A 20,283-nucleotide genomic window follows, 5' to 3' on the forward strand; every position below is an offset into this window, starting at 1 on the left:
TTCCAACTCCCAAATATTTTATATTTTCTGCAGTTATTTAAAATGGAATTTCTCTTTCTATCTCTTGCTGCTGGAATTTTTTAGTAGCATATAGACATACTGATGATTTATATGGTTTTATTTTACATCCTGAAATCTTGTAGAAGTCTTTATGGTTTTTGACTTTTTAGTTGATTCTTTATAGGGTCCCTAAGTCTATCATCATTTCATCTGCAAAGAGCAATATTTCTGTTTCCTCATTACTTATTTTTATTTATTCAATTTCTTTTTCTTGTATTGTTAGAGATAGCATTTCTAGTATAATACTGAATAATAGTAGTAATAAGGGACAACTCCTGATCTTGTTGGAAAGGCTTTAAGTTTATCCCTATCACAGATAACACTTGCTCTTGATTTTAGATAGATACTTTTACCATTTAAAGAAAGGTTCCATTAATTCTTATGCTTTCTAGTGTGTTTTTATAGAAATGGGTGTTGTATTTAGTCAAAGGCCTTTTCGGTAGTTATTGACATATGTAATTTTTATTTTTATTGATATGGTCAATTATGCTGATAGTTTTTCTTATGTTGAACCAGCCCTGAATTCCTGGCATAGAATCCATTGAACATAGTGTATGATTCATGTGTTCATATTGTTATGATGTGACATATTGCTATATCAATACATATTGCTATAATCTCCTTGCTAGTATTTTATTTAAAAATTTGCACCAATATTTATTAAGGAAATTTGCTCTCCCTGGTTTAGGTATCAAAATCACGTGTGTTTAAAAAGATTTTTGTAGAACTCTTTAACTTATTTGTTCAAATAATTTATATACTATTGGGATTAATTGTTCCTTAAATGTTTAGTAGAATTTATTTGGGAATCCATCTACTCCTGGGAATTTTTTCTTAGGAAGCTCATTGATGGTTCATTCAAAATCTTTTTCTAAGATAGGGTTATTTAAGTATTCTATTTCCTCTTTTGTTAATCTGAGTTTATATTTTTGTAAATATTTATTTCACTTAGATCATCAGTTTTTGTGGCATATAATTGGGCAAAATAACTCCTAATTACTTTCACTTCATTTTCATTGGTGGTGCATTCAACCTTTTCATTTTTGATACTAGTAATTTAGTTTTCTTCTTTCTTTTTAAAAATCAAATTCACCAATGGTTTATCTATTTTGGGCTTCTCCCACACACACATATAAACCAGCTCCCATTTTTATTTATTAGTTCAAAGTGTTTGTTTTTTAACTTTCATTTTGATCTCACCTTTGATTTTCAGGATTCCCGTAATGGTGCTAATTGGAGATTTAAAATTTATTCTTTTTCTAATTTTTTCTTGCATGCTCAAATGCATTGATCTGAGCTTTTTCTCTTTCACTGATGTATATACATTTAGCACATGCCCATTGTTATTTTCAAAGCTAGTTCTGGGGGTTGTAAATTCTCAGTGCTCCCAAGTTAGTGTGATCACTGCCCTCTTGATCTTCACTCTGGTCTTTTCCCCAAAAGGGTCCCTGATTCCTTAGGTTGCAATCAAAACTGATCCTTAGGGCCCCATTTCCCTTGGCACTGGAAATCATACTCTTCCTCATTCTTGATCTCTTGGGTCAGAAGTCATACTGCCCCCCAATACTGCCCTTCCACTCCCTCTTGATCCAAAACGCTCTTTTCTCCCTGTAAACTGTGACTCAGACATGAGTCCAGGCAATGGAATTGCCCAACGGTCGCCCTTCAGGATTCTCTCTCCCTCTTCAATGAAAGTGCTCTTGAATTATGACTCAGAAGTGGTTCTAGGGAAGGGACTAGCACAGAGGTATTGTGGACTCTCTTCTGGACCTGTTGCCAGGTCCCCTGACTCTGGCTTGGGAGCTCCAGAAGCTGCTGCAGCTTCTTTCTCCACCACCCCTGGGGATATCCATGGGCTTCAGATGCATTGAGGGGATCCCTGAAGATGACTCAGCCACCCATCTCCTGAGGGAAACAGGATGGATATAAAATGCAGAATGGAACATACATTTTTGGATATGGCCAAAGTGGGAATTTATTTTGCACAGCTAGGTTTATTTGGTGTAAGAGTTTTTGCGTCCCTTCTTAAAAATTATTTAGCGGAGTGGGGAGTAGGAGGGAAAGAAAAGGAATGCTTGTTAATCTGCTAAAGTTCTTTATGTCTAAAGAACTTGGACTGGTGGGGAGAAAACACAGAAAGCCCAATCCCAAAGTTTCCAGTTAAGAATCCTCCTTGCAAAGGGTAACTCCTGGATAGCCTAAGGCCAGTTCTCATGGACTAACACTCCACTGAAGGCCATGTGAAGGAGGACCTACAGCCTCCCTTTACTCTTAGACTATGGGGTCGCCATATCTGAAAAGGGAATCAGACCCAGCCCAATACACTGTAATTCCCTTGGCAGTCTCATCCTTTCTGTGATCACTTCCATGGGGCTGCTGCTCAAATCTATTCAGATCCAGCCACCATTCCTTCCCACCGTCCTGGATTTCCCAGTGCCTTTTGGGCAGCTTCACCCGGGGAGCCGCTGGAATTCAACACGAACCAAAATGAGTACATTAATCACTTTCCTCCTCAAACCTTCCTTCTCATTCCCAGAAAATCCCCGTTTTAGTTGTCAGCATGACCCTAATTTCCATGTTTTCCAAGCTAAAAACCAGTCATTTTCTCTAAGGCTCCAGCCCTGTCCCCCAACGGGCAAACATACTTTACAGCCATGCAGTGGCCAAGTCTTGTTGCTCCCCATCCCTCTTCCCTCACACGGTTCCCTCTTCCCCTCTCCTCTAGACTGGCATCATGGCCTCGCTGCTGTCCTTTCCTCCTTTCCAGTTCACACAAAATCATCTTTCTATAGCACCAGCCTCACTGGGTCACCCTTCTCTCTTCCCCTAGAGCAGGGGTCCCAAACGTGGATCACATGCATCCCCCTGAGGCCATGTATCCGGTCCCACCGCACTTCCGGAAGGGGCACCTCTTTCATTGGTGGTCAGTGAGAGGAGCATTGTGTGTGGCAGCTCCGCAAAGCACAGCATCGCTCACGTACAGTACTACTTCCAGTGACGTAATCCTTTGCGTGACTCCTTGTTCTGAGAGTAACTGAACAAGAACGAGGCGCCACGCAAAGGATCATGTGGCTGCGCAATGGAAGACGTCAGCATGGTGAGCGGCGGTCTGGGGGAGGGGATTCCGTACTGTGTATAATGCTGCCCAGTATAATGGTGGCGGTGACAGCCTGTGCAAGGTGTGACAGGCCCATCACAGCCAGCACTGTAGCCTCCGCTATCCCAGACAGCGGCATACAGATTTGTTCATAGATTTTTTTTAAAGGTCCAGCCCTCCAACGATCCAAGGGACAGTGAACTCGCTCCCTGTGTAAAAAGTTTGGGGACCCCTGCCCTAGAGCTTCACTAGTTCCCCATTGCTCCTGGAGGTGGATAAATGCCAGATCTGGAGTCATGAAGACCCAAGTTCAAATCCAGCCTCAGAAACGTACTAGCTGTGTGACCCTGGGCAAGGCCCTGAAACTTGTTTGCCCCAATTCCTCCTCTATGAATGAGCTGGAGAAGGAAATAGCAAACAACTCTCAGGATCTCTGTCCAAAAAAATCTCCAAATGGGGTCACAGAGTCAGACACGACAGAAACCACTAAACAAATGGTTTCCTGGACAAAAATAGAAGTTCCTTCGTCTGGCACGTCCACAGTCTGGTTCCAAACTGCTTTCCCAGCTGTATTTTAAACAATTCCCCAGCACACAGTCTACATTCTCATTCCTTACTGAGATCCTTCTCTTGAGTCAAGGCCCAGTTGAATGGCCCTCTCTTACAGGAAGCCTTCTGGGATTCCCCTCATGGAAATCCATCCTTTCAACCTTCACCAAAGTTTCTTATAAACACTCAGCTTGGATCTCTTCTTTGCCATGATCCCAATCCACTTTATAGCATATACATATACATGTATGATATTTATATTTAATCTCTCTGCATGTACTTTATCCCTGCTCAGGCTGCAAACTCCCTGAGGGCAGAGATGGTCTCCCGCCTTTCTTTCTATCCCCAGGACGTAGCAGGTGCCTCCAAGAACTCATCAACTGACTTGCACACGGTCCGTGCTTGGTATGTGTTTATGGAATTAGCCATGATTGCAAATATGCCCTTAATTTAATACTTTTCTAATAAGAATGCTGGCCAATAGAAAAGTCTGAATTCCAGGCCCAGGAAACCCAAAGTAGAGCTCTGGCTCTCCTCTTAACTGCTCTGTGACTCCGGGGAAGTCACTGGGTCACTCTGATCCTGTTTTCCCACCCACAAAGTGGGGATGATGCTTCCCCTACTCCCATCTTGCCCAACCTGTCAGGGCTGTTATAAAGCGAGTGCTTTGGGAAATGAGAGAGAGCAAGCCTTGGAAGGGCTAGGTAGTGGGGGTGAAGTGACTTGGCCAGGGTCACCCAGTCCATATGATGAATAAGCGCTAGCTATCAGGCAAAGCCTAGAGAGCCCTTCTCAGAATGCTTTCAAATAATTCACAGAAATGCTAAGTTTCGACAAGAGATTGTTAAAGCAAAGATAGCCTTATTTTTCCCATCTGGCCTCCAGAAGAATAGTGCTTAGAGGGCCTGCGTGGGCCCGAGCATTCTCCACACTCTCATGGCTCCCCCTTCGCAAGCCTTGGGAGATGGAGCTCGAGAGTTGCTATGGCTGAAAAATGAATCACCGCCTCCAACCACGATGAAGCTCTCCGCCTGCCTGGGCCACTCCTAGGACAAGCCATTGTTTATCACTAGATGGGCACAGCATAGTGAGGCAACCAAGAACACTAATGACACCCGAGGCCGAGGGTTCACAAGGTAATGGCTGGCTGCCTTCGGCCCTGGTCACTAATTGAAGTCACCCCAATAACGCATATGCAGGCACACATATAGACGCAGATACGTACATAGAGATGGCTGCTTCTCCTTTTTACCCAGACCTACAGTTTAATCCACTTCAGGGGCTCCCGGGGAGGCATCTTGGGTCTGGGAGACCTGCTTGGACTGCTAAGAGATGAACCGTCTCAGCCAGACTCCCAGGCAGGCTGTGGCTGGAGGGGTGGGGGCCCTGGAGGCCGATGGCCCGCTATGCCACAGCTCTCACGGGGGTATCTAGACATGCCCAACACGCACACCTGCATTTCCTGATCCCTTGCACCCCGGGGTGGTGCTGCCTTCCTTCCAAAGATCTCCTCTCTCTTCTGTAGAACATATTTACCCATGCCAATCTCTTCACATACTTCCTGTTTATCTATAGAGACCTATCTAGATTGGCTCAGCCCTGAGATCGTGTCAGTACGGCAGAAACTCCCTCTGAGCACAAGAAACCCATGCAAGCCTCGGTCTTCAGGGAGGGGACAGTGAGGAACACGTGCTGGCCAGAGCTGGGGTCAGAGGCGGAGCTCCAAGACCGGTCCTCGGAGGTCAAGCTCAGTTTCATTTTGCAGATGTATCTCAAGAGCTGGAAGGCATCTCACAGATCAAGTCCAACCCATACCTGGCCAAGAATGCCTTCTAAGAATTCCCTAATGAGTGGTTTTCCTAACCAACCTTTTACTGAAAGCCTCAAGGGAGGAGGAAGGAGCATTACTACTTCCTATGAAAGCCCATCCCATTTATGAATAACTCGAGCCCAAATTTGCCCCTCTGCAGCTTTGACTGGTCGCTCCTACTTCTGTCCTTTGGGTCTAAACAAAACAATTTCAGGCCATCTGCCACAAATAAAACTGAAGAGAGCTTTCATGCCACCATTAATTCTTTTCGTTTCCCTCCAAGTCCTTCACCTATTCTGGCTGACCTCAATCAAATGAATGACCTTCCTAGAACGCAGCACCCAGAACAAAACAAAAATCCCAGATGTGGTCGTGTCAGTGCAGAGAATAAGGGATGCCCATCTCACTCCTCACTCAGTGTAGCTCTGACATCAGATTTTTCTGACTGACACGCCTTCTGACTCACACTGAACTTGCTGCCTCCTTAAAGATCCAGTTATTTTTCACTTCAACCATTGTCTTCATCACACCTCTGCTCAGTTGATCAATCAACCATGCAGGCAGGGCAGTCTGACTCCCACTTTAGTGACAAAATAAATGAGGTTACCCACAAAAGCTTGTAACAACAGAACTTTATTAAATGGCTTGCTTAGGCAGAGCTTTATATTTGACTAACAAGGGTCTTTTCATACAAATTTTCTCCTGAGGAATTATATGCCAAGCCTGTAATTGACTTCTCTCTACAGGATTGTTTTTTTTTTTTTTGGAAAAAACCTGCTTCTTTTGCTTGCATTTTGGTTCAGTTACAAATTCTATGTCTAATTGGAAAGTAAAGTCTTGAACTACTTCCCAAGAAAGACAAAGATAATAATGGAAATGAAATAAAAGAAAATTCCTTGCACCTTTTATTCAAAAATCAGTAAACTTATGCAGCTAAACACAAAGAGGACCTGGGACATAGGCCAAAATTACAGCCAAACTAATCCAGGAAGGAATGAATGTCTGGGTTTTTTTTCCTTTTAAATGTAATTTTCACATGACAGGTGGCTCTATTCCACATGGGAGAGTAGACTTCATTTGCACAAGAAACTCAAATATTGGTCTCTGGCACAAGAAAATGTCTCTCAGGGCTTAGTAATATATAATTTGATAGAAAAAAATTGCCTTCAGAAAAATTTCACAAGTTTTACTAAACATTTCAAGCATTTCACAGCTTTCATATATTAAAAAAAGGTTTCCTTCCAGAAATTTAGCTTATTTACAACTAAAATCTAATCGCTATCATCAGAACCTCGTTCTGAGGCCTCATTGTTGGAGGCTTCTGGTTCTGAGTCATTCCCAGAGCCCCTTGCAGAAGCCTCATTATCAGAAGCTCTTTCAGACTCCCGGTCAGAATCAGCACTTGGTGAAGCTGGCCGGGATTCATTGTCCGAACCTGCAGAGTGGCTCCTTCCCGACTGGACGGACTCGTTGTCAGATTGTTCAGATACAGAGCGCCTTCTCTTTGGAGCTGATCGGTCACTATCAGAGTCTTCCTCTGACTGCTGCATGCTGGATCTCCGAGGGCTGCCAGCTTCACTCCCAGACTGGTTTGGATTCTCATCAGAATCACTCTCAGACATGACACGTTTCTTGCGCAGATCACCATCATCTGAATCACTATTGCTGTTCCTAGCATGTCTGACAAACAAAAGTGCCAGTTATGAGGACTCTGGCTTTGAGGACTCAGCAAGCAAGGAACAGGGAAGGTAAACAAACCCCAAGGGGGCGCTCTCTTTCCCTGGGGTACCTGTGGTTTTTCATGAAAATCTAGTACTTCCTAACATAAAATTATGAAGTGGAGAAAAAAGGGGTAAACTATTTGTGTTCTTAGGAAAATTTACAGACGTTAAAGCAAAAAATCCCATAATTCACTTGGCATAAGTCTCTCGGAGATCTGGAGAATGTTAAATACCTAAACTATAGCAATGTCTTTAGTTCTGGTTTTCAAAATCTTGGAAAATTCTTCCAAGAAAGTTTCCTACTGGATTTGATGTTCTGCTTGATGCTCTGTTCCCCAGTGGGAAGTGGAAAAAAAGGCAGACACCCCTCTCTTGGGAAATGGGATCTGTTCATGTGCATCAGAGAGCAGAGAGAAGCCCATCCCACCCAAGGATGCAATGTACCAAGAAGCACAAATGAGGATGACCCAACCAAACCACAGAACAGGAAGGACCATAGGGGACAGTTGCTAGTTAGTGAACACTGGAAAAAGATAGGTTAATACTAGGGACAGGATCTCCCCTAATTTTTAAGGCCTCTTGGGCATTCTAAGAACTGCTACCATGGCTACCAAAAAGAGCTCAAGATTTCCAAGAAGCAGAAAACACAGTGTGTCCTCACCCAGGATCCTAGCAGTGAGTCAAATCTCTGCTTCAACTTCTCTAATGCTCACAAAGTTCCTGAATGTTAAGACAGCTTCATTGATGTTTCATCCACACTATGCTTTGAATGAGTGTATTGGGAACAGAAGAGGGAGTGCAAGCAAAGTAAGATATTTAGGAAAAGGACCTTGGACTCATGGTAAAACTTCCTGAAGATCATGCCGCTCACTGCTAAAATAGCCAACAGACTGGACAACATTAATAATAATTAGAATAAAGATATAGTGGACAGATAAGGGCTAGGAATCTTAACAAGATAAGACACAGAAAGGAACTTGGGATGAACGCATAGATTACATACTTATGAAATTAATGGATGAGATGGTGCAATGAAAGATACTAAGACTCTGGAAAGGTTGGCATCGTGGAAGGAATCTAACAAAATGCAACTGAATTGGGACAGATATAATGTTTTACACTTTGACTAAAAAAAAAATCAATTACACAAAAAAGGAGGGAAAAATACATGATTTGGGAGGAGTTCATGTTAAAAAGACTCAAGTGATTTTAGTCCAACATGAATCAACTGTATGTCATAGATGCAGAAAAGCTGAAATGATCTTAGGTTGCTTCAATGGGTCTGCACAATGTCCAAAATTGGGAGAGTTCTATACCACGTTTGGTTGACAGGGTTACACATTAGAAGAGACATTAACAAACTAACTGGCTTGTGCCTAGGTGAGGCTAACATGGGCAGTGAGGTGTCTGGTAAGCACCTCAAATAAAAAATGGTGGAAAGAAATATATAGGGTTTGCCTGGAAAAGAGAACACTTTTTACAGGAGTTGGAGGAAAAAGAAAGAGACTCAAATGGGGTCTTCAAATATTTCAAGGGCTGCCAGGAGGAAGAATCAATGGGATTGTTTTCTGAAAGGTAAGAACTACAACCTGTCGGCTCAGTATCAGGAAGAACTTTCTAATGAATAATCTTGTCCCAGAATGGAATGGTCTTGTCAGTTTGTGGAGTATGTTTCTTGTCATGAGAAGTACTTAAGCACAGGCTTAATCTAAAGGTCTTCTAGAGGGAATGTCATTGTGGATACTCAATGATTAAGCAGAGGGTTGGTGACCTCTAGAAGATGGAAAAGAGTAGCTGGGAGACAAGGTTGAGGAACTACTGCTAATGTCACATAAAGGGTTCAGAAAGTAAATAAGAGACCTGTTTGCTTTGTGCCTGAATGAGAAAGTCTGTGTGAAACAATCTGAGTCCAAGAGAAGAAAGCAGCATTTCACATGTGAGTCATCATACTACTCAGTGTACTCAGTGATGGGGTCCTGAGAGAACTGGAGTGTTTTGGGGGCATTCCTTACACTGGTAAGGCTGACAGCAAAGAAGACATCTCCTTTGGCAACATGTCTTGTGGTCTCTGTCAGAAATAAAATCCTGGGCTGAATAGCCTATCGGTCTAAATAAAGGGGACAGTTTTATGCTGTTATAATTTGGCCACCTAAAGGCTCAAGTCTTCTGATCCTTCTGTTCAGCTTAGTCAAGTATTATAAGGGGAGAAGTCCCCTAGTACAAAACTCCCATTTATTTATCATTCTTTATTCCATGAACACCCAGAGCCCACTATTTCCCTCCTAGGCCTACAATAAGGGGCAGTGAGGGAGGAGGAAAAAATACAGAGGACACTCTGTTCTAGCACAAGCACTCAGTACTGGTGAAGGCACTCAAACCACAGCCTATGTCCTCCAAACTCCGTTTCCCTCCTGGTACAAGAATACAAAGCTTTTTCAAGCAGACAGGCTTATTTAACAATTATTTTCATCTACATATATCATCACAGCACTTACCAAAATAAAAAATACTTACCCCTCATCAGCAATTTTAAGTTTATCTTCATCTGAAGAATCATCACTTGATGAGATTATGGCTTTTGACTTTATTTTTCCCTTCATTGAAGGAGGCAATCGTTCTGGCTTAGGCTAAAAAACACATATATGCACAATAAGTGTAAAATTTAATTTTAGGTAATTTTTGTTAAATTAATCATGTTAAATTAATTATATGAAGTAGGACCAAAGGGCAACTGAATAACTTTAAATAAAACACTACCATTTTGTATCCCATGGTCTCATTATGTGAGGGAGTTATTTTTGAGGCATACCAAATGATACTCTCCCCTGTGCCTCTCATAATTCCAGAAGCCTACACTGTCTACAGAGTACAATCTAAACTCCTGGCACTTAGGGCCTCCATGATCTGCCTCTAAGCAGATTCTGTCAACCTTACTTTCCATTATTCCTTATCATGTTTTCTAAGAACCAATCAAATTTGACTATACCTGACCTCTGAGCATTCTCCATAATTTATTATCCTACCTCATTCCATACCTTTGTTCCCACTGTTTAGACAGTTAGGGGGCATAGAGGATACAGCACAGAACCAGGAATCAGGAAGACCTAAATTCAAATCTGGCCTTAGATCTTATTAGCTTGGGAAAGTCATTTAAACTCTCTGTTCACCAGAGTTTCCTCATCTGTAAAGTGGGGATAATATTATCTAATGCTCAGAAAAGTTCTATGCATAAAATGAGGTAATAATTATAAAGCACTTTGTGCCTGGCACAAAGTAAAAGCAATTATCATTATCATTATTGTTAGCTATCATTATTATTAGGATTACTGTTTGTTCTAAGACTGGAATGCCCTCCTACTCTGACCACTACCAACCTAACTACCTTGCATGACACAGCTCAAATGTCACCTTCTCCTAGAGTCCTCCTAGAACTTCCAGCAAGAAATAAATTCTCATCTCCCTTAAGGTCACCCTTCTTGGGCTCACAGGATAGACTTTTTACTTGATTTGTAAACATCACATCTCCCACAAAATGTAAGGCTCTCGGGGGCACCTGCCTCATTTCTCTTATTTGCAGTGGGTATGTAATAAAAAAGAAATATCATGATGGGAGTGGGAAGAAAGTTCATTTCAAAATCCAAAAGACTCTGGGTAAGGACCCTGTGCAACTATCTAAACCAAGAAATTGCCAAGAAGGTGTGGCTCTGCATTGCTGGAGGGTTTCCTCATCTGAGAAGTGCCACATACCAAACAAAAGCACAAGTCCAGTTCTTATTCCTCCCCAAAGTGAAACATGCAGATGAACAGGTTATGAAAATGGACTTACAGCCTTCTTTTTTTCTACTCTAGGTGTGCGACGTTTTTTCGGCCTGGGGCCATTTTCAGTTTCTTCCTCATCAGATCCATCATCTCCCTTTGGTGGTCTTAATAAAGACAAAGAGATAAAGAGAGTAGACTTAAGTAACATTCATACCTCTTAGAATAATCCCCTATGAATGGATAATGCTATACTTTTTATATGAATGTATATATTTTGTTTCCATAATCACACTGTAAAGTCCTCATGAACAGAGACCAGGTTTTCTATTTCTTGTAGAGCCTTCTTCTATGTATGTGGCACAAGACGGCAAAAATCACGCACTCAAGAAAGCTGACAAACTGAGGAAACGTCAGCCCCTTTCTGTTTATCTAATGCAGGGTCAGCTTTCCATAGATCTGTAAGAGGCAGCCACTTAAATGGGGGCAATTTGAGAAGCGGTATCAAGGCTCTTCTGCCCCGCAAAATATCTTCCTCAAAACTGCAGAGGGTAGAATGTTGCTACTCATTTTCCAAACGATTTAAATATCAGAAACAAAAAGTCCACCTTGCAATTCTAGGTGCAAAAAAACAAAAAGTACAGATGAAACATGGAGATGTAAGTTCTGTTAAAAGTTCTAGGTCTCTTGATATCATAGTATTCTTTGTTGCAAACAGAGCTACAGTCTCAGATTAGGGATCCTGAACTATTTTGTCATGGTCTCCTGAAAAGCCTATGAAACTCTTTCTCAGAAAAATATTTTTAAATACACAGAATTACAAAGGAAACCAATTACATAGGAGTATAACTCATTCAAATTTTAGAAAACAAGTTTGTAGCCCCCAGATTAAGAGCTTTTGTCTTAGAGAAAGGGAGGTAAAAAAAAAATCCTTAAACTAAAATGTCCAGGAAGACCAAATGATGACTAAGCTTTCCCAATTTTCTAAATATCAGCACTCTAAGCTCTCTAGAAATCCTGCTCCAAGATCTCCCTGTGGCATGGAGAATACCACAGGTTCTCAAAGGTCTGATACCAACAGAACACAAGCTGGGGCAGGTGTTACTTGGCTCTGAAGAAGAAAGAGCTTAAGGCTCACACTGATGAGAGAAGACTCCATGTTTGTAGATATGGAATTAAACTGAGGGCAGTGTTTTGCCTAGCCCTGGGCCCACAGTTCTCTAACCCACATTCTCTACTACTGGATTTTTCCTTAACTTGAAGCCATATCCATGGCTACCTTGGGCTATTTTCCTCTCTTTTTCTTTATGAACTTTCTATGCTAATGAAAAAATATAATCAAATAAGAAAACTATTAAGAACCATAGGAATTGTTTGTATTCACTAATAATCAGAAAAAAGATGTTATTGCATCTATCAGAGCCAGCTAAACTCTGAATGCCACAATTCATTATCTTCATTATAGCCTCAGAAAGACCTGGAATATGCATGGGGCCAGGAGAGAAGAGGATGTCCCTACTCCTCCTCCACCCCCTTCAGAATTCTGCCAAGGAGCTCGATAACTCACACGGTTTGGACATGACAGGAACTACCACCTTTAATCTTTTTAGTAAAATGGAGGCACACCAGGCTTTGCCAATAGCCCTGCAGATCCTGGCCCTGTCATTTGACTTATGGACTTAAAATAAACACCCCTGGGCCCTTTTGCTTCATTCCTGAGTACTTTCTTCCATTTTCTCCACAGCTAAATTTTCTTGTTTATACTATATTCTTCACTTGTACTGTCTTGGTTTTTCTATTGTATCTCTGGAGGTTGGCACAGTATTTCATAGATGTTTTTTCATAGTTCATTCATTCATTGATTGATTTATTATTTGAGGACTAATCTAGTTAATCATGAAGAGTTCACCAGAAAACTGAACCCAAAGCAATTTGGAATAGTTAGGTGGCACGTGGTTAGAGTGCTGGACTTGGGAGTCAGAATGAGTCAAGCTGGAATCCAGCTTGACACATTCACTAGTTATGGGACCCTGGGCAAATCACTTAACCTCCCTCAGCATCAGACTCATCATCTGTAAAAATGGGAGTCACAAGAGCACCTACTTCACAAAGGTCAATAAGCTCATATTGACATTAAAGTACATTTTAGACTTTGGTCTGTTGGAAATATAATGAGGCTCAGACAAGACACTAGAAGGGATGGGGGGGGGGGGCGCGGGGAGAAGGGAGCAAGGTTGATCTGTACTGAGACATGACCAACAGGTCTTTCCAACTATCCAAGCACAAACTACAATCCAGAAGCTAGGAGAATTTGACCCTATTTTTGTACTTTTGTATCGATCTGGGAAGGGCATTTTGTTTTCGGGGAGCTAAGGAAACCAGATTACCTCCTCCGCTTTTTCTTCTTTCTCTCGCCTTCCTCTTCTTCTCCTTCTTGTTCACTCCCACTGCCCTTCCTCTTTTTCTTCTTCTTGGACACAGGCATATCTTCATCAGTGTCATCATTAACAAATTCATCAAACTCACCTCCCTTTTTAGAACGCTGAAATCCAAATGAAACCAAAGCCAATTATTACTTGGCAAGTGGAGATAACCTTCAAGTACTAATAAAAAATAGCAAAAAGGGATCTATAACCAATTACCCTATCAGAGCTATTTTTACTTTATAGATCCATTGAGGCAGGAACATAGAGCAATGGATACAGCATTTTTCCTGAAGGCAGAAAGACCAGCCCCAGACACTGTATGATTCTGGGCAAATCACTTAACCTGTCTGCTTCAATTTCCTCAACTGTAAAATGGGGATAGTCATCACACCTACCTCCCAGGATTGTTGGGAGAATCAAATGAGATCGTATCTGTAAAGTGTTTAGTATAGCACATAGCACTTAGTACTTAGTACTTGGTACATAGTAGGTACAATATAAATACTCATTTCATCCTTCCATTCCATTTATCCATTAATTTCCATTTAGTAAATATTCAGGGAATGGTACCCAAGCCAAGACCAAGTTTTTAAAAACTCCATAGTGAAAGAATACTATTGAATCTTTTTAGTTGCTTAACATCTGGCAAGTAGAAGGACAATGTAATCAGTTTTTAATGGAATCTCATTTCTGCATGAAGTGGGCTTATCAGACCATTTCTACCATTGTCTCCCTTGGACTTGGGCCCATCTCTTGTCACCCCAGGAACCAGGCCTCACAGGTCTGGGCCCTGAGCATCAGAAGGTGTACGCACCCTGCCCCCACCGCCGCCGCCACCTCTCTTTTTTTCCTTCGTCCCTTCGGCTTCTCCTGTGAACATGAGGATGTTCTTGGTCTTCTCCACATACTGGGCTCGCTGCTCAAGGAGTTTCTTCTGCTCTTCTTTCTCTCGAAGGCGTTTCTCTTCCTGTGAAATACAAAAGCAAGGGAGATAGTTAAGTCAGAATGTCCCCTGTGCATCCAAAAGGCCCTGGCAGCACAGATGCTATCTCCATGGAGTTTCCCCAAAGATCCACCCCACCTGCCTTGACAGGACAGTTGTTCCTGGTGTCCTCAGAACCCTCTATATGTAGCCATACCCCATAGAAAACAAGTCAACAGAACCTGTTCCTTCAGCAGTTTTTGCCGTAATAGTTCCTTCTCTTGCTCCTGTTTGGCCCGAAGCTCTCTTTCCTCTTCATCCTGTTTGCGTGCTCGAGCCACATGGTACTGAGCCTGGCTCAGTAAATCAGAGCATTGCCTAGAACATTTGGAGAAACATGGGTCATGGAGCTGATCCTCAGCATGCAAATAACCCTCAAAGGGGCATAATTTGATTTTTACGTCAAGTCTTAATTCACATTGAATTAAAACCATATATTCAACCTTGAAGTGATGCTAAGAAATACTTTTTCATTTGAAAAAAGGAAAATATGTCAAACTCAAAACTTCACCAATACATTGTGACTTGGACATGGGAAATGCTTTTTTGTCTGGGGAAATAACAAATACCCAAATTTAGAGCTAGAAGGAACCATCAAGATTATCTAGTCCAATGATGGCAAACCTTTTAGAGACCGAGAGCTATGCCCCTGCCCCCACCCCCATCCTCAGCACCTTACCCCAGACAGGGGAGAGAGGAATCAATCCCATTGGGCTGCTAGGCAGAGGAGAGGGGAAGTGAGGAATGTCCTCAGGCACATGGAGAGGGGGAAGGGAATAGCTTAGCCCTCTGGCTTTCTAGTAACAAACTGGTGGCTGACTACAGATGTGCCCACAGAGAGGGCTCTGCATGCCATTTTTGGCATGCATGCCATAGGTTCACTATTACTGGGCTAGTCCAACTTCTTCACCTTATGGAAGCTCAGAAAGGCTGTTCTAGGATTTGCCTACAATGATTTTTCCATGACAGCATTTGTACATAATTGATTCTGTGAATTCTCTAAGAGGAGGCACATCAGTCAGGACAAGAGTAACTTTGGCCTACATAGACAGAGTTCACAGAACAGCTGAGTTTTTTTTAGGAATTTGCAACATCAGAGACTCATAAAAAAAGATCTTAGAATCAATCAACCAACAAACTCTCATCAAGCACCTATCACAAACAGAGACAAAGAATAAAAGTAGTCCTTTCCCTCAAGGAGGGAAGATACAATCTATTCAGCAAAACATCACACACACAAATATGAGTAGTACAAAGTAGTACAACTGCCTGCTTGTACAGATGAAGAACCTAAAGCTCAGAGGGAGAAGAAGTGATTTCCCTACTGTCACATAGAGAGACAGTGAATTGCAAAGCTAGGAATAGAGCCCAGGTGTCCCAAGACTGATTCATCTAAGACTATCCATGATAATACAAATTTCACTTCAAGACCTGTCTTTTTTTTTTTTTAACCCTTACCTTCCATCTTGGAGTCAATACTGTGTACTGGCTCCAAGGCAGAAGAGTGGTAAGGGCTAGGCAATGGGGGTCAAGTGACTTGCTCAGGGTCACACAGCTGGTCAAGACCTGTCTTGAGCCTGGCTGAATTCTAGAAGAATTAACCCTTGATTTTTGTTGTTACGTTTCCTAGACAGCCATAGCATAGAATAATGGCCATACCCAACAAAGTTTATTGATACCAACCAACTGTGTGAAATACATTATTTAGGGGACATTGATCCCAAGGATTGCCTAGTCCTGGCATCAGTGTGAGTGTCAACATGCAACATCACCATCGAAGGAGGAGTTAGTGGGGTTTAAAAGGCAAGCTCAGGAAGGAGAGGGGCTCTCCTTACTTATGCTTTTGAACAGTATTCTGAAAAGTATTCTGCTCTTGAACAGACTGACTCCCTGGGCTGGCACTTGGCAAGCAGCAGTGAAGCAGGGAGGGGTCTGAACTGGGCTAAAATCTGGAACCTGATTTGCCTTAAATTAAAAAGGCTGAGACCACTCTCTATCTGTATCAAACTCTCTTCTCTTCACTCTCTCTATCTGTATCAAATTCTCCTCTCTTCACCAATAAATGCTTTTAACTCTAGTGCTGAGACTCCAGATCACTTTTTTATTTATAACACAATGCCATGTCTTAGAAATACAAGGTTGCTTACCTGGCTTCTGTAGCAGCAAGGGCCAAGTCAAATCTCATTTTGTCTCCTACTTTGCTCAAATAACTAAAATACCTAGTTCAAATATGAGGGGGAAAGGTATTTAATAGTAAGTTGCTAGAACATTCTATGCATTGTTTTAAAAATTATGCAATGTCTAATGAAACAAATCATTTTAGAATTTTAAATTTGCTCTACAATTTAAAAAATCATTATAATACCCATATGTTGACTTTTGTGCATGATTTGTCACCATGACTCTACTTCTACAAAAAATGCTATTATAACAAAAGTTAAATTGAGATGAATAACATTTTAAAGAGCAGACAAACTTGTAATTAAAATTAACAATTAGTAAAGCTATCAGTAATAAGCAGGAATATTTTGACTTTGCAAAATTCATCAAAATAAGGAAATTCACATTTAATGTTGTCCCCAGTTAAACCAAAAAAATAACCTATCATTAAGTCAGTGTCCCAAAAACCACTCAGTGAATACTTACTGTGTTCTAAGCCCTTGTGGAGAAGAGATAGGATTACTTAAAAAAATTTTTTTTCTACCTTCAAGGAGTCTTTAAAAAATCAAAATATAAACAAAAGATATGAAGGTAAAAGGTTTCTATGCTAGCTTTAAAATTCTCTAACAGAAAGTACTCTGTGTTCATAAGTAACCATACAAATGGAATTGTGTATTTTCTTTTTAAGTATTGAAGAAGAATACTTTAAACAAGTTAGAGAGGGCTCATGAAAAAACAGTTTGCCCACATCAAATATTGCTGGGACTGCATTTAGTTCCTTACATAATTATGCCTGACAATATGTTTCCTTATTCTTTCATCAAGAAATTAACCTAAGTAACCTTTGCAAATGCCAGGTATATAGATGACCAACACTAGATTTTAATTAGCCTGAGGGTAGGAAAGCTATTATATTTATCTTTATGGCAATCTCTCTTAATGCCTCTTTTTGGTATCTGGTACACTTAAGAAATATTTGCTGAATGAATGAGAAAATAAAGTATTCCAAATGACATTTTCTAAAAGCATTTTCTTTACCTGTGGGCAAGTTCCAGTTCTTTAACTGCATTAAGCACTTCCTTGAGATTACTCTTTTCATCCTTAAGGACAGAAGTCGCTAGCCTCTGAAGTACCAGAGCCACATTGAACATGAGAACTGTATCACTGGGGGCCACATGTCTAGCCTGTATTCATATAAAGCAAAAGGAAATAGGTTACATGAGCTGAACCACCTGAGATAGACCTTGCTCTAAAACTTCACATGGACAGCTTTCACAGATCTACCAACATCCCATCCCAACCATCAAATCTGGTTCAGACTAAACAGAAACTTCTTACCTTAAGCAAAGTCTGTTTGCACTCCTGCAGCTTGCCACACTTGAAAAGGGCCCGGGCCAAATACAGAACAACCTCTGTGTTCTGGTGTTTGTAGAACTTCCGGAGGCAGTTTTCATACTATAAGGAGAAGAAAAAGTGATTGAAATATAATTCAATTACAAGACCATTCTAGTTTGACTGTGTGGATCCATGCACTTCAAGTACTGCTCACCAAAAGGACCAAGGCCTTTTCAAAAGGTCTATAATTTCAGAAGATTAACTCAATTGTGTTTTTGTTTGAACATTCTTCAAGATACAGTTTGGCCACTGAAAAATGTATGTGAGAAGTCTGTGTTATTCCAGAATTTGGGGCATAATCAACTCAATTATCCATACCAATGGCAGAAGTGCAGATGAATTCAGAGTATTAAATATAATTTTAAACAACAGCATACGCCCTCTCATATTTTCTTCCTCACCTCCACAATAGTCCCTATTCTCAGCCCTGTCCTAGCTCAGTCCTATTGATGGTTGCTGGGTGGCCTGACCAAAACCACAAGAGAAAAGGAGCCCAACAGGATGCTAAAGATAACCAAGATAAATCAAGCAACTATTGTATCTCACATAACAATTTTACTGTGATTTAAAACAATATGTTAAATGCCCTCAAAATAAATATTACTATTGCAAAAAGGTTGTATATAATCAGGCTATCTTCAAGGCTTGGCAGATGGCAATTTATTGAATTAATCTCAATCTCTACAATGAATAACAGTGTACAGTAAGTGCCCGTTTACTTAATTCTCACTGTATAAAAATAACAGTAGCTGACATTTACATAGTATTTAATGGTTCATAAAACATTTTATAGTCATTATCTCATTTGATCCTCAGCAACAGTTACATTGGTAAGTAGGGACGTTATTCCCAGCTCTTGTTTATAAATGAGTAAACCAGACACAGAGAAGGAAGTGGCCAGGCAGTTAAAAAGATGAACTCTTGTCTGAGAATAGAATTTGGATTTTTTTTTTACCACAAGCTGAAATGATCTAAACAGTGCCTGGCATACAGTAGGCATTTCACAAATGTTTGTTATCAATAAGATCTTGGTCAGGGAAGGAATGCATCTAAAAAGGGCCAATTAGAACAAATTTTTCTTGGGGCAGCTACGTAGCTCAGTGGATTAAAAACCAGGCCCAGAGATGGGAGATCCTGGGTTCAAAACTGGCTTCAGACACTTCCTAGCTGTGTGACCCTGGGCAAGTCACCTGACCCCCACTGCCTAGTCTTTACCACTCTTCTGCCTTAGAACCAATACACAGTATTGATTCTAAGAAGGAGGGTAAGGGTTTAAAAAAAAAAAAGAACAGATTTTTCTGGAGACTTGCAAATGGTCCATGAGTTTCCCTTCAGCGGAGGCATTCAAGAAAAAGGATGAGTGATCATTTCTTGGCTATATGTGAAGCTGAAAAAACTCCAGCCAATTCACTATAGAAATTTTGTAATTTTAAAGTATATACATTTCTCTATCAGATTTAGAGCATTTCCTAACTTACTAGAGATCAGATACTGATCTTGCCTCTTGCCTTTAGTAATACATACTAAAACTTAATAGTTTAAACTGAAAAGAAAGTAGGATGGAAAACTACTACAAATCTAAGAAGCTGGATTCTAAAGTAAAAAGATACAATGTAAGAAGGCTAGCAAGAGATACTCTGAAATTTACAGGAAACAAAATCCAAGGAAGGGGCCAGTTTCTTAAAATTCATAGCCTGAGATGCTGATACACAAAGGTTCAAAGTAAATGAAATAAGCAAGAAGAATTAGATATTAAGTGAAGGAAGCAAATTTGACCCCATAAAGATCACCAAAATTTGGGAGAAAGAGATCTGTGATTTCAATCTGGCTCTGAAAAACTATCTTTGATTTAAAATAAACAGGACAAGTAAAAGGGAGTAGATTAAGGATATGCAGAGATACTATTTTATATTAACAAGATATATTCATATGAGAAAATCTGGGAGCTAAGGCAGGGAGCACTGAAATGAGATCAAGAATAGTGTATTTGGAGCATATTATAAACTAGCTAGACCAACAGAGGGAAAAGATGAAGAAATTACTAGAGATCATTAGCCTTACACAGAAATATGTTCTAGTAGTGATGGGGGACTTCCAATGCCTGGACATCTGCTAATACAATCTCTCTCTGCCAAGAGCAAATCAATTTTAGAACATGTTTTAATGATAGTTTTGTTTTGTTGTGTTTTTTAAAAATAGAAGGATGAAAAAAAAAGATAGAAGGATGAAAAAGGAGAATGTATATTGTGGATCCAATTCTTGCCTGCTGAGTGGAGTCAGTTCAATTCAATAAAAACTAAGCTTTTACTATATGCAAAGGGATGTGA

At 40.7% G+C, this 20,283-nt stretch overlaps 1 protein-coding gene and 1 non-coding gene across 2 annotated transcripts in view; both read right to left on the reverse strand.

Annotated features, from left to right (window-relative positions):
* Positions 1-3,063: 3,063 nt before the first annotated feature.
* On the reverse strand, positions 3,064-3,122 carry MIR12297I (microRNA mir-12297i). Its single transcript, NR_162935.1, has one exon. It is a non-coding gene; the product is annotated as a microRNA mir-12297i (primary transcript).
* A 3,011-nt stretch (positions 3,123-6,133) lies between these two features.
* CTR9 (CTR9 homolog, Paf1/RNA polymerase II complex component) overlaps positions 6,134-20,283 on the reverse strand; it is a 28,691-nt gene continuing 14,541 nt past the window's right edge. Inside the window, exons 16-24 of the mRNA XM_001367535.5 lie at positions 17,900-18,016; positions 17,600-17,745; positions 16,549-16,620; positions 14,584-14,719; positions 14,234-14,386; positions 13,381-13,535; positions 11,064-11,160; positions 9,752-9,864; positions 6,134-7,196 (exon numbers count right to left, since the gene is read on the reverse strand). Coding sequence (XP_001367572.1) covers positions 6,788-7,196; positions 9,752-9,864; positions 11,064-11,160; positions 13,381-13,535; positions 14,234-14,386; positions 14,584-14,719; positions 16,549-16,620; positions 17,600-17,745; positions 17,900-18,016 — 1,398 coding nt within the window. The 3' untranslated portion in view covers positions 6,134-6,787. The remainder of the gene's footprint in view (positions 7,197-9,751; positions 9,865-11,063; positions 11,161-13,380; positions 13,536-14,233; positions 14,387-14,583; positions 14,720-16,548; positions 16,621-17,599; positions 17,746-17,899; positions 18,017-20,283) is intronic.

This window comes from Monodelphis domestica, chromosome 6 (assembly GCF_027887165.1).
Source record: "Monodelphis domestica isolate mMonDom1 chromosome 6, mMonDom1.pri, whole genome shotgun sequence".
Lineage (NCBI taxonomy): Eukaryota > Metazoa > Chordata > Mammalia > Didelphimorphia > Didelphidae > Monodelphis > Monodelphis domestica.